General features: G+C 44.1%; 1 protein-coding gene across 2 annotated transcripts in view; it reads left to right on the forward strand.

Moving 5' to 3' along the window:
• The window catches only part of SMARCC1 (SWI/SNF related, matrix associated, actin dependent regulator of chromatin subfamily c member 1), a 99,837-nt gene that overhangs the window by 53,465 nt on the left and 33,078 nt on the right, over positions 1-13,294 (forward strand). For both annotated transcript variants that reach the window (XM_053359513.1, XM_053359514.1), the window contains exons 20-21: positions 92-350; positions 2,179-2,340. In XM_053359513.1, coding sequence (XP_053215488.1) covers positions 92-350; positions 2,179-2,340 — 421 coding nt within the window. The remainder of the gene's footprint in view (positions 1-91; positions 351-2,178; positions 2,341-13,294) is intronic.

The following is a 13,294-nucleotide window of genomic DNA, read 5'->3' on the forward strand; positions in this document are numbered from 1 at the left end:
CCTGCTGTTCTCATGGTATACCAAATTTGTGAACCAACTACTTTTGCATTTCGTCTCTTTAAAAGTTGATTTCCTCCCTTTGTTTTTTAAGGCGTTGGAGATGTACAAAGATGACTGGAATAAAGTTTCTGAGCATGTCGGAAGCCGCACTCAGGACGAATGCATCCTCCATTTCCTGAGGCTTCCCATTGAGGATCCTTACTTGGAGAACTCTGATGCCTCGCTGGGCCCTTTGGCTTACCAGCCTGTGCCTTTCAGCCAGTCTGGAAACCCGGTGATGAGCACCGTGGCTTTTCTGGCATCTGTCGTGGATCCCCGGGTGGCGTCTGCTGCCGCTAAAGCAGCTTTAGGTATGGATCACCTTCCCTCCCCACCCCCTTTCCAGTTCAATCTTGTCTGAGAAGGTCTTAATTTCATGCTTGGCGCTGACTTAGCCTTAAAGAAAATCCTCCACCGTCTCCTTGGTTGATCTGTCGTAAATTCACCAAAACTACTTAAGGACTGCCTGGGAAGATGCTGGTATTTAGAAGGGTGGGGTTTTTGGGGGGGGGGGCGACATTCTGCACACAGGCTGGCAGACCTGCCCAGAGAAGCAAATTGAAGCCTGCTTTCATCTTTCCTGCAGTCTGCTGCCTGCTGTCACTTACCTTTAATTGGTTAATGTCAGTAAAGCACCGCCTAAGCCAAGCGGTACCTAAACGCCAAGCATTAATTTGTCGTTTGTGTAGCTCAACGCATAACTTCAAAAGGGCCTTGCTAACCTATTACGAATGCTTCAGGTTCTGCTGTCTGCTCCCATCCTTGATTTCATCTTCATGCAGCTCTTCCTGAGATGCTGTCCAAGATGCTCTCAAGATTTCTGAACAAAACAGCCCTTGTATTATTAATTGCCGCACAATGGCAATACATGCATTAGAGTTTAGTGTGTGAGAGTAATGCGTTTTTAAAATAACTTGGAAATTGCCTTATCCGTTCTGCAGGCAGCTTCCCCAAAAGGCTTCTCTGCATGTCACCTTCCCTGATCAGTCAATTCAAAGTGCTGGTGCTAAAATTACCTTCCTTTTTATGTCTCTTTTTCATGGCTCCTCTCTCAAGGCTGGTGCTGCTTTGTGCTTTGAGCTTTTTGGCCATTAATTTTGGGGTCCTCTTGTCTGCCTTGCCCGAGTCTCTTGCCACATCTCCCTTTGTTCTGCTATTCATTGGCCTGTCCTGCTGTCAGCTCCCTTTGTCCCCTTCTCCCACTCCGCTCTTGGCTTTGTGACTCATAGTTCCCTTGCTAAATGTCCAATAAACAGGAGTAACTACAATAGTGTAAAATGTGCAATCAGATCATCCAGCAGGGTCATCTTAAAGCAGCCTTTCTCAACCTGTGGGTCCCCAGGTGTTGTTGAACTACAACTCCCATCACCCCTAGCTAGCAAGGCCAGAGCTCAGGGATGATGGGAGTTGTAGTCCAACAACATCTGGGGACCCACAGGTTGAGAACCGCTGTCTTAAAGAGTTACCTGTTCTATAGGTACATGACTTTGTTGTGTTTTTTAATAAAATATTTATTAGGGTTTTACAAAAAACAGAGATTTACAGAATAAAAAGAAAGCAAAAGAAAGAAGTGAATAAAGAAAAATACAAAAATACATAGAAAAAAAAGAAAATACAAAATACAAAAAACAAATAGATATGAAAAAATTAAAAACAAATCCATTTTTTGATATCTTTAAGCTCATTTGCTTATTTCCTTGACCTCCTCACACCTCCCCTTTTTGTATTCCCATTTACATAATCAATTCAGCAAATCCTTACCCTCTTTCATTTATCTTAACTCTGTATCTTAACATATAGCTATATATTTTCATCCATTATCAATCCATTTTTGCATATTCTTATTAACCTTGTTGCCAATGCCACTTAACTTCAATCCAGCATCATTTGAACATTCATTAATTTTACAATATTTCTGCAAATAGTCTTTAAATTTCTTCCAATCTTCTTCCACCAACTCTTCTCCCTGGTCTCGGATTCTGCCAGTCATTTCCGCCAATTCCATATAGTCCATCGCCTTCATCTGCCACTCTTCCAGGGTGGGTAAATCTTGTGTCTTCCCTGTTGGTACATGACTTTGAAAACCCTCCCGCCTAAGAACAAACTTCTAAGCTTTGTGGTTTGTTACTTTTTTTACAGAGGAATTTTCCAGGGTCCGAGAGGAAGTCCCACTGGAACTTGTAGAGGCCCATGTCAAGAAGGTGCAGGAGGCAGCCAGAGTCTCTGGAAAAGTGGATCCCACTTACGGACTAGAGAGCAGCTGCATTGCCGGAACGGCTCCAGATGAACCAGAGAAACTTGGTATGTCCTTAGGGTTTGCCCTCTGGTGCTCCTGTCCATCATGCTTGTCTCTGATTTGTGTTTAGGTCAAGTATATACACAAAGCATCAAATGTGGTGACAGTAATAATAATACAACAAAACAACAGCACCACAAACCGGCTTATAAGTATAGAACCAAATTTACTAGAATAATAGCTAGAACAGAGATAGACTTGTAACCATTCAAACAATAAACATACTAACAGCAAGGGTAGCAAACTGGAGAATATGAAAAAGCTTTTCAAGGCTGTTTTTCAAAGATTGAACTGGATGAGATGTTCTTCAATGGGTCTTGAGTTGGAAACACAAAGCCGTACGCATGGATCAATCACGGGAAGGCAAATCAAAGCCACCACCCTGGTGACAATAACCTCTCAACTGAGGATAATTCTCAATTCCATTTTTCTCATCCAGTTCAATCTTTGAAAAACAGAGTTGAAAAACTTTGTCATATTCTCCAGTGTGCTACCCTTGCCGTTGTGGCGGCACGGGGTTGTCGTTCTGTGATTGGACTTACACTACTTGTTGAACGGTTCATTTATCCAGTCTGTATAACATTTACTGCACATGTAACTTGTTAAGATACAGTTGTACATTTATCCACTCCATGTTTACAGTATCTCTTGTCTTGCACATGGCACCTTAGTATGTTTGTTGTTTGAATTGTTATAAGTCTATATTCTAGCTATTATTCTAGTAAATTTGGTTTTATACTTATAAGCCAGTTTGTGGTGTTTTATTGTGTTTATGTCAACCAAAGGCAATCATAACTAAGGGAAAAGGTATAGTAGAACACGTCTTACTTTATTTTGGGGTAGGGGGAGCAGGCAGAATTAGAGATTGGGTTGTTCACTTCAGCCACCATATTTTTGGCCATTGAGCGATGAAGAAAACCAATACGTAATTGTGACTCTGAGAGTCACATGACAGCTCGTACTCTGTAATCATTATCGCCTGCATCGTTCATGAACTGAAGAAAAATGAAATGTTTGATCTTGACGGGGCAGTTGGAATTATGCCTGATACAATGGTTGAGAATCCGTGGGGTGTCAAAAGTGTGTCAAAAGTGCCAGAAGCTTTGGACTGCCTTATTTATTTCCCAGAAAGTCATTTACAATATGAGACGTTTGGTTTTATGCTTGGAGATTGAACATTATTCTCCCCATTTGGAATAATGATCGAAATGCCGCACCAGCATAGATCAGTATGTGGCAGGCGCAAGTTCAGGAAACAGCCAATTAGGGGTCATCTTGATAATTCCTACATTTAAGCAGATTGTACAACACAATGGAAAGCAGTCCTTGAGTGAGAGATATTGCTTCTGGTGTGAGACTTGAGAGTAATAGGGGCATGGTTCCTTCCATTTTCTGCATACACAATAAAGCAGAATTTTACAGCTTTGTCAAAATATAATTACTGAGCACCATGGTGAATACATCCTTTGATTCAGCCTCCTGCTAAGACCAAAATGCCACAGTGCTTAGTTTGCAGCACGCTGTTACGTTTGTAGGTTACGTTACCTACTTTAACGTTTCTGCAGGCAGTGCAAGTCAAGGTACAGAGGAGAACGCAGTTCGGCTGACGGACATTCAGTTACTTTGTGCCCTCCTGAACCATAGTGTCTCACCAATTTTGTCTATTGAAACTAATTTTCCTAGATTCCTGCTCTTCTCTTCCTCCTATACCCATCAACCTTCAGCATCCACACAGTTTACAGTAATCTTCCTTCCCACAATTACATACGATAACAGCAACAGTACCACACGTTGCCCCAGTCTCTTGAGAACAGGGAAGCTGCAGTAATGTCAAGCACTGACACTAGAACTCAAATCTCAAGGCTCTACACCCTTGTGAACATCTCAGTAACTGTCCTTATGCTTTGTTTCCCTTCTGTGTCCTTTCCATGTGCCTTATAGGTTTCAGGTAAACACCTGAGGGTTGTGATTAGCTTCATGGCTGCCTAGCAAATACTCTGCTCCAACAGATCTGGAACTTCCTCCCAGAGAACCAGACCAGGGCGAGGTTTTGTTTTTTTCTGGCTCTGCTGAGTTCTGTGCTTTTAAGTGGAGATGAAGATAATATTAATAATAAGAATAATAATTTATTGCTTGTACCCAGCCCATATGACTGGGTTGCCCCAGCCACTCTGGGCAGCTTCCAACAAAACATAAAAGAGCACACAATACAGCAGACATTAAAAGCTTCCCGATACAAGGCTGCCTTCAGATGTCTATGGAAGGTTGTATAATTGGTTATCTCTTACAGGCGGCCATCCTCCAACTCATCAGGGGCAACTATGAATGTGGAAGGGCGAGTGTCCTCATCCCCACTGTCTTCTCCACATGATTAATATCAGATGGAGGAACGAGCGCCTGAATAGGGCTCTTTAGTATTGAGTGCTGAATATTTATTTTTTGAAATATTTAGAGACCCCGCTTCCATTAAAAATACAGTAAATGGGTGTACAGCATGCAAAATTACAGCAAGGACAGCAGAAACATAAGTAAGAAGCCACGTGTTTTCCCTTTCGCTCACTAGCGGCAGGTAATAGAACCTAAAGCCTTTCCTTGGCCCAGAGAATAAAACGTGAGATGCAGATTATTTCTGAATGAGAGAAATGAACTGGATTTTTGCAGTTAATGTTAGCCAGTTAATGTGATTTGTATTGATCTGTGACTAATGGAATAAATTAGGGCAGGAGCAGATGGCTCTCTGTGGGGGAGTGGCTTGGCAAAATTGAATTGGGTCACTCGACGGTCTGCAGCGCCTTCTCTGAAACAGCTTTTCACCAGAGGGTGCAAGGCGAAGAAGCCCTCCGCCAAGCCTGCGCTTTTTTTGCGGGGGGTAGGGGTTTACAAATGTGCAACAGCAAAGTTGCATGGTATATGCCTGCCGAAAATACTGCTTATATATTTGGGCAGCTAAAACCAGAAGGGTTGGATTTAAAACATTATTGCTAAATAAAACGCTTCCTTGGGGGAGGGTGATCCCTCAGTAGTAATTACTGTAGCTGAGCCGTAAAACTGTAGCATGAGCAACTGCGTTGGCAGTGTTAGCTAGTCATCCCAGCGCCCATCCCTGAATCATTTAGCAGAGCCATGATGGGCAGCGTTGACCGCAGGTCACACCACACATTTACATGTACCAAGTGAGTATGTAATGCACACCCACGGCAAATGTGCAGGTAGCTGAGAAAATGCCACTGCATAAGGCATGAAGAAACCCTAAGGTTAAGCTAAGCGAAATATTTTGTCATTCCCAAGTCTTCGTGTTGAAAGAGTCGAGAAATCCTCACTCGCATCGTTCATTGGTTCTTAGGACTTACTGGAGGCTTCAAATGCAGCATCTCAGGGTTGTGCGCTGCTGCCGCCGCCGCCCTGGAAAAATGCCTGGGAAGGCTGCAAACTTCCCCAGTCTCCAGAGCATTCCCTGGTGGCCCACTCTGGCTGTAAATCTTCTTCAGTACAGAATAGCTGGTAATAAGCGACCCTTCTCTCCTGAGAAGAGCATGCCAGTCTTCTGGTACAGTGGTACCTCGGGTTACATACGCTTCAGGTTACATACGCTTCAGGTTACAGACTCCGCTAACCCAGAAATAGTACCTCGGGTTAAGAACTTTGCTTCAGGATGAGAACAGAAATTGTGCTCCGGCGGCGCGGCAGCAGCAGGAGGCCCCATTAGCTAAAGTGGTGCTTCAGGTTAAGAACAGTTTCAGGTTAAGAACGGACTTCCGGAACAAATTAAGTACTTAACCCGAGGTACCATTGTATATCATAGCAGAAGAAAGACTCAATCGTAGTTCTAAAACTACTTTATTTACAGTCTTATATACAGAGATTCCATCAGTACGTCTGTGCTCTCTGAACACCAGTACAGAACTGCGACACACACAGAATTGAAACCAACTTCCAAAAGTAGTTAGAAGGAAGAGATAATACAGAATTCCTTTCTCACGCTCTCTCAAACACTCACATGATGTACACAAATCATAGTACCACTCGCTGGAGCATCTCGGATCGATAAAAATCATAACAGTTACCCCAGCAGGCTGCCGCCAGAACTGACTCCTTACTGTGTAGACACTTGCAAGGTGGGCTGGGGAGAGGCACATGGAAACCCGTTGGTGCTGTCTTGATCAAGGGCATCTCGGTCAGGAGGACTTCCGGGTTAGCGCCATCGGCGAATGGCAGAGTTCCTCCGGGGGAACGGGCTCGGTGGAAATTGGGTCTGCCCACCGCGGCGAAGGTGGGGACCCACTAGAAATCCCAGGCGGAGGGAGCCTGGGAACGTGGGGTTTGGCAGAGCACCAGGAGTGCCTCCCCTACTCGCGGGGAACCCCAATTTGGGGCTCCGGAGCGAAGTGGGGTGAGCAGCGCGGTGCTGCAAACTGATTGCTATTTTCACGGAGGGAAGCCGCACAGCCATCGCCGGAGAGCGCTGACTTTTTCCTGTTGACAATTGGACTCTAAACAAGTACCCGTGAGTAAAAACGGAAAATTGGATTAAGAAATACTTGAATTAGGCTTCGAAGCGGGAAGGTTCAAAACAGGAAGTCCGCCTCCCGCTTTTTGTAAATAGACTGAAGCAAAAACCTTACAATTTAATAGCCTGGAAAGTTGTTTTTAAAAGTTGGAATTTCCTGCATTTACAACTATTAAAACCCCCTTGAAGCAGGTGAAAAGGGGGGGGGGATCTGACTGTTTAAGCCTGCAGGAGAGGGAGTAAAGGAAAATAAGTTTCCATCGTCTCAAACCTGGGAACGGCGTGTCAAGACAGAAATTGTCGGAGACGTCCATTGATTGTACGTGGAGCATTTTGACAGATAGTTAAAAAAGAGAACCAAACTGACTTCAATGCTGCCTTCTGCATTTTAAAGAAACAAAGTATTTGAAAATTGAAAATTGAAAGTAACTTTCTTTTGTTGGACATGTTTTAAAAAGATGGATACAAATAGAAATTGTGTCCCTTAGAGGGAGCTTGTCAATTTGTTGCTGCAGTTTACTTGGAGACCTCACAGTTGCGAGATTGGGATCGTGGGACCAGTCGTTTGACCTTGAATAGAAATGTGTTGGGAGGAAGTTTTGGTGTCTGCTTTTTGCAAGATAAATGCTTTGCTGGAGCAGTTGCATGAGAAGACGGGTTTGATGAAGGAGAAGTTGGACTTGATGACTGCTGTAGCCAGTGAATATGGATTAACAGGAAACATAGAAATTATGCAGCGACCAACTCAGGAAATTGGTTCGACTGGGCAAGTGCAAGGGCAGATGAAGATGGAGGAGGCTGCGATCGCACCCCAAGCAACACAAATGGAGAGATCCGAAGCCCTGCAGGAGCACAAGCCGCTGTTTTGGAAGATTGAATTTGGAGTGGGCCTGGGAGAGCCTGGAGTTAAGGAGGCTCTTAACTTTGGGGGGACTTGGAAATATGCTGACAACTATTTTTTGGATAGTTACTTTTTGGATTATAATGATGATGGCGGGGAGTGGGACTGTGGGGAATGGGCTAGTCTGATGAAGGAAGATGGATATAACTATCGGTTGGAATCCCCCAGAGACCTACTCCTCAAGGAGAAAGGGAAGAAATTAAGAAAGAAACCAACGAAAGATAAGGAAAAGTGCAAGCATAAACAAGAAGAAGAAAATCTGCAGAAGAGGCATAGAAGAGACTTAAGGGCCTCAGACATAAGATCACCAGGTTGATGGACTGGATGGAATGGACAGTAAGGACTGACATAACCCGAGACCAGGAAGAAGAGACGTTGGACAAAAATTTTTTTTAAAGGCCTATAAAAGGAAAATTTTCTTTTTATTTTTGGAATTAGTGTAAAACTAATGAAATATTAGGGAAAATGTTGGAATGGAATTATCTGGCTTTAGTAGAAAGGATATAAGGAGTTATGTATAAATATGTTTTAAATTTTGAACATTAAGGTTTTCTTTTTATGGTAAGACAAGGTTAAATAAATCAAGGTAAATTGAATGACAGAATATGTCAAAAGATGGAAAGGACTTGTTGAGTTAACTAATAGGTTAGACTATCTAAATAAGAATTGAGAAAGACGGAAAGAATTTGCTGAAACAACGAATTAAATTAGAATACAAAAAGGGAGGTGTGAGGAGGTCAAAGAATTAAGCAAATGAAAAGATGTAATATGAGGTTTGTCTTTTTTTCTTTTTCTTTTTTTTGTTGTTGTTGTGATGTATTTGTTCCTTTTTTCATATTTTTTGTCCTTTTTCTTGTACTTTTGAAACTCTGAATAAATATCATTTAAAAAACAAACAAACAAGGGCATCTCGGTCAGGCCTGCCCCCAACCCTTTCAGATTTTAGTGCATCTGTTGGGCCCCCTGAACATGCGATGCAGTAACAAGTGTGCCTTTTGGAAGGGCCTGGCCGCCTCAGAAGCTCTAGCCTTCTCGGTAGTGGCCCCTGCCCTGTGGAACGCCCTCCCACCAGATGTTAACGAGAACAACAACTACCAGACTTCTAGAAGACATCTGAAGGCAGCCCTGTTTAGGGAAGCTTTTAATGTTTGAGCCATTACTTTATTTTAATATTTGGTTGGAAGCCGTCCAGAGTGGCTGGGGGAGCCCAGCCAGATGTGGTGGGGTATAAATATTATTATTATTTATTTATTATTATTACTAGTGCTACTTAATTTTAGGCACTCAAAAGCAATTTTTGCCAAGTGAATAAGAATGTGCAAAATGAACAGTTGCATGGGCCACTTGCTTCTTGTGTAAATATTAAAGCCCTCGGATGTTTGCTTTTAGCAGAAGTGGCAAGTGGAGCTGGTAGCTGAGAAACGCAGGGATTTCTCCCCCTGCAAGATTTGAAGGTTTTTCCTTTCTAGCTTTGGAAGGAACAGAAGAAGCTGCCTTACGTAATGGCTCTGTTTTGCCTCCACAGTTGAAAGGCAGCAGTTCTTCTGGATACCACAGGAGGGGAGAGGTCTGCTCTTGTGCTCAGATCCTGTTTTCGGTTTTCCCATCCAGTTGGCCACTGTGAGAGCAGGATGCTGGATTTGATTGGCCTGATTCTGCAGGCTCCTCTTATGTCCTTACAGTCCATCCACTCTGAGTCCCCAGCCAGCTGGCTCTCTTCAGGGTCTCAGGCAGAGGGAAGGGTCTTTCCCATCACCTGTTCCCTGTCCCTTTTACCTAGAGATGCTGCGTATTGAACCTGGAGATTCTCGTGTTCAAAACATGTGCTCTAACCCTAAGCTATGCTCCCTCCTTTGTTGTTGTTTTTAACACGGACCATATATTGTATAACCTGGGCTTCAAACATTCAGATTTTTCACATTCGTTCTGAGTCATTTATGCAAATTCACTTGCTTTGCACAGGGGTACTTTCGTCTGGCCAGGTGAGTGAGACAAGGAACTGTGCATTAAATCACTCAGGTCTTGGCCCCTTCCCACTGCCCCAAGTGCCCAGCTGTCCTCTAGCTTGAGAGAGCATCAAACCCTGCTCATGTGTGTTCCAGACTAAAGGAAATAATATGCATCTCCATGTATATTGGATGTGGTTTGTCCATGAAGTCACGAGCAGAAATAGTTGGCAGCATTTTTTGTGATCTTTGCAGGGAAAGGTGAAAGAGAAGAGAATTTCATGTTTGGAAGCTATCGGGAGATAACTTTGCTTGCATGGGGCAGGTTATAGTTCGATACATCTAGGACAGATAAAAGATAAAAGTACAGTGGAATAATAATAATAATAATATTTTTATTTATTTATACCCCTCCCATCTGGCTGGGTTTCCCCAGCCACTCTGAGCAGCGTCCAACAAAGCATTAAAATACAGTGGGCTGTTAAACATTAAAAAATTCCCTAAAGAGGGCTGACTTCAGATGTCTTCTAAAAGTCTGGTATCTGTTCTTCTCTTTGACATCTGGTGGGATGGCGTTCCACAGGGCGGGTGCCACTACCAAGAAGGCCCTTTGCCTGGTTCCCTGTAACTTGGCTTCTCACAGTGAGGGAACTGCCTGAAGGCCTTCGGTGCTGGACCTCAGTGTCCGGGCAGAACGACTGGTACCTTGGTACTCAAACGGCTTGGCTCACGAACAAATCAGCTCCCAAACGCCGCAAACCCGGAAGTAAGTGTTTTAGTTTGCAAAAGTTTTTTGGAAGCCAGACATCTGACGTGGCTTCCGCTTGAGTACAGGAAGCTCCTGCAGCTAATCGGAAGCTGTGTCTTGGTTTTCGAACAGTTTCAGGAGTCGAACAGACACCCAGAATGGATTAAGTTCGAGAACCAAGGTACCACTGTACTCTGTACTCAAGCAGTGCATAATCAAACTCTGGAACTTGCTCTCCCAGGAGGCAGTCATGGCTATCAACTGGGATGGCTTTGAAAGAGGATTAGACAAATTCATGGAGGAGGAGGAGAGGCTATCAGTGGCTTCTAGCCAGGATGTCTACGTTTTACCTCCACATCTGGAGGCAGCAATGCTTCTGAATACTAGTTGCTGGTAACCACAGAATGAGAGAGGGTTCTTGTGCTCAGGTTCTGCTCCCTGGTTGGCTCTTAAAAGAACAGGATGCTGGACTAGATGGGCCTAATCTAGTAGACTGTTCATCTATTCTTATGATAAACATGGCTGTACACATTGGCCTTTCCAACCATTTTTTGAAATGGATTTTTTTTTAAATGAGCCTTTTCAATATTGGTTTTGTCTCTTCCTCACTCCTTCTGTTTTATTTAGTGAGTGTGTCCATGCAGAGCCACAAAATCTTTTATTTTCTTCCTTTCCTTGCAGCTTAGCTTGTTCTATCCTGGAAGACTAGACGCTAATCCATTTTTTTCCTGGATGCAGAGCTCCCAGTGGCTGTTCAATATCTGAGGCTTTCAATGAGCTTCCAGCTTTCTATTAGGAAGGGAAATGAATAGCCTGCAAATTTGTTTCCATGGAGCATGGCAGGCTTGAGCTGCAGTGGATGCAGCTCCACATCTGCTCAGATCGGATGTTTTCCATTGCTGAGAACCTCACTTCAGGGCCTCAAGGCAGCATATGGGGGGGGGGTTGCAGTTTTTTATTTGCGCGGCAACCCTGTTCGGCTAAGTAGAATATTTGGAGCCAGCTGCACTGCCAAGTAACCCTATGCAGTGGCCTTGGGGTGGTCCTTTTGCAGCAGGCATCTCTCCTGCTGTGAAGGCAGCTAGAGGGTTGAATAATAGAATCTTAGCGTTGGAAGGGACCCAGTGGTCATCTAGTCCAACCCCCTGCAAAGCTCCTTTTCCTTCGTGCATGTCGCCATCATGTTTTCATTTGCATGCCACTTTCCCATGGAAGGTGCATTCTCAAAGTGGCTCACAACATGCAGGGTAAATGAAAACCACATTTCACGATAATGCAAACAGAGCACAGTTTAAGCAAAACAGTCGCACTAATGTAAATAGGGCAAACACCTCATGTTAGTAAACACTGAAACAATGCCTAACAATAAAATAGGGAACATCCAAATAGCAAAAAAACAACAACCCCACCTTCCCTCAGGAAGGGGATGGGGCAAGGCAGGTGGAATAGCTTGTCTCTGATGGACAGGCGATGTGCTTCTGCAGCTGAGGAAGGCTGGCGATGGGTGGATCCATAGGGGATCGGCTAATATGACAAGGTACTTTGATTTTCAACCTTTAGGGCTAAAGCAGAATTGCCCAATCTTTATCCAGAAGGCAGGGAGTGCTTTGAGACGGATGAGAGTTTAGCGGAGAGTCAGACAGCACCGAGAGAGCCTCAGGAAGGGCTTTGCAGAAAAGCACAGTACTCAAAAGTTGAGAGGGAATTTCCTCGGCAAACAGGAGGTGTATTTGATCAGAGTGTCGTCGCGGTCCAGTGTGGGTTGTCCTGTCTTGGCATGTGGTTTTGTGCAAGAGGATTTAGTAGCCACTGAGTTGAGTGAGCAGTTGCCACCTGGGGAAGACGGAAAGCAAGCTGCAGGCGTTTGCTAAGGAGTGCCAGCTGGCTGGAGCAACTGTGGAAATAAGGATATAAAGGGAGACTTTTTAAGAACTTGAAAAGACACAGAGGCCCCACTGGAATGGCTGGGGACCCCGGGGGCGTGGGGGGCAAGTTTGCACAGGCGCTTCATATTCTGTTACAAGCATAATATGAAACCTCCTTATGAACACAGTGGGACGAGCAAAGGGAAGCTTTGCTAAAATACTCACTAACAAGTCTTTGCCTTGAGATCCTCTTCTAATTGATCGCTGTGAGAGTTTTATATATCTAATTAACTTGTTTTACAGGCTGTGTGGAGGTGTTGAGTGGCAATTACTTAGGACTGTTTACCCTGCGCCAAGACATTCAATCCTGGGCCCATAAATTATGGCAATTAAGAAAATGTGCATAAACGCACTTAATTTGCTTAATCTATTCTCATTGCCAGAGTTTGGGTTTCTGCATCCAACAGAAGCCGGAACCTGATGCTTTGGAAGAATAATTGCGGGTCCCTGTAGCTTACCCCAGGCTTCCAGGAATCGGATGTTTAGGAACACATGTTTTAGGAACTCTTGCAAGATCGTATCGCCGTGTTCCACACGTTATTTCCGTGCCTAAATGATAATTGGAGCAATCCGCCAGAAATGTCAGCACCCATGCTTGCCGTTGAGCTAGAGGAGCTTGTGGAGAATTAACCCACCGCAGGGAAGAGTTAATTTTCAGAGAGCCACATACATGCGAGTGGCTGGCTTCTGAGAGCAGGATCCGTGTCACAGCATCTCTCTAGAGTAGGGATGAGCAATCCTTTTCCTGTTTGGGGGCAGAGCCAGAGGTGAAAGTGTTCTGGATCAGGTAACCTGGAATAAAGGCTTTGCTGCTTCTGTTTTCATTGTGTCTGCCTTAGATTAGATTTCCCACTCCTGTGCAGATCTGCTCAGAAGTAAGCCACTCTAGGTTTGATGGTCGTTACTCTGAAATGGAGGTTTTTTAAAAAAAT

This window comes from Podarcis raffonei, chromosome 12 (assembly GCF_027172205.1).
Source record: "Podarcis raffonei isolate rPodRaf1 chromosome 12, rPodRaf1.pri, whole genome shotgun sequence".
NCBI classification, from domain to species: domain Eukaryota; kingdom Metazoa; phylum Chordata; class Lepidosauria; order Squamata; family Lacertidae; genus Podarcis; species Podarcis raffonei.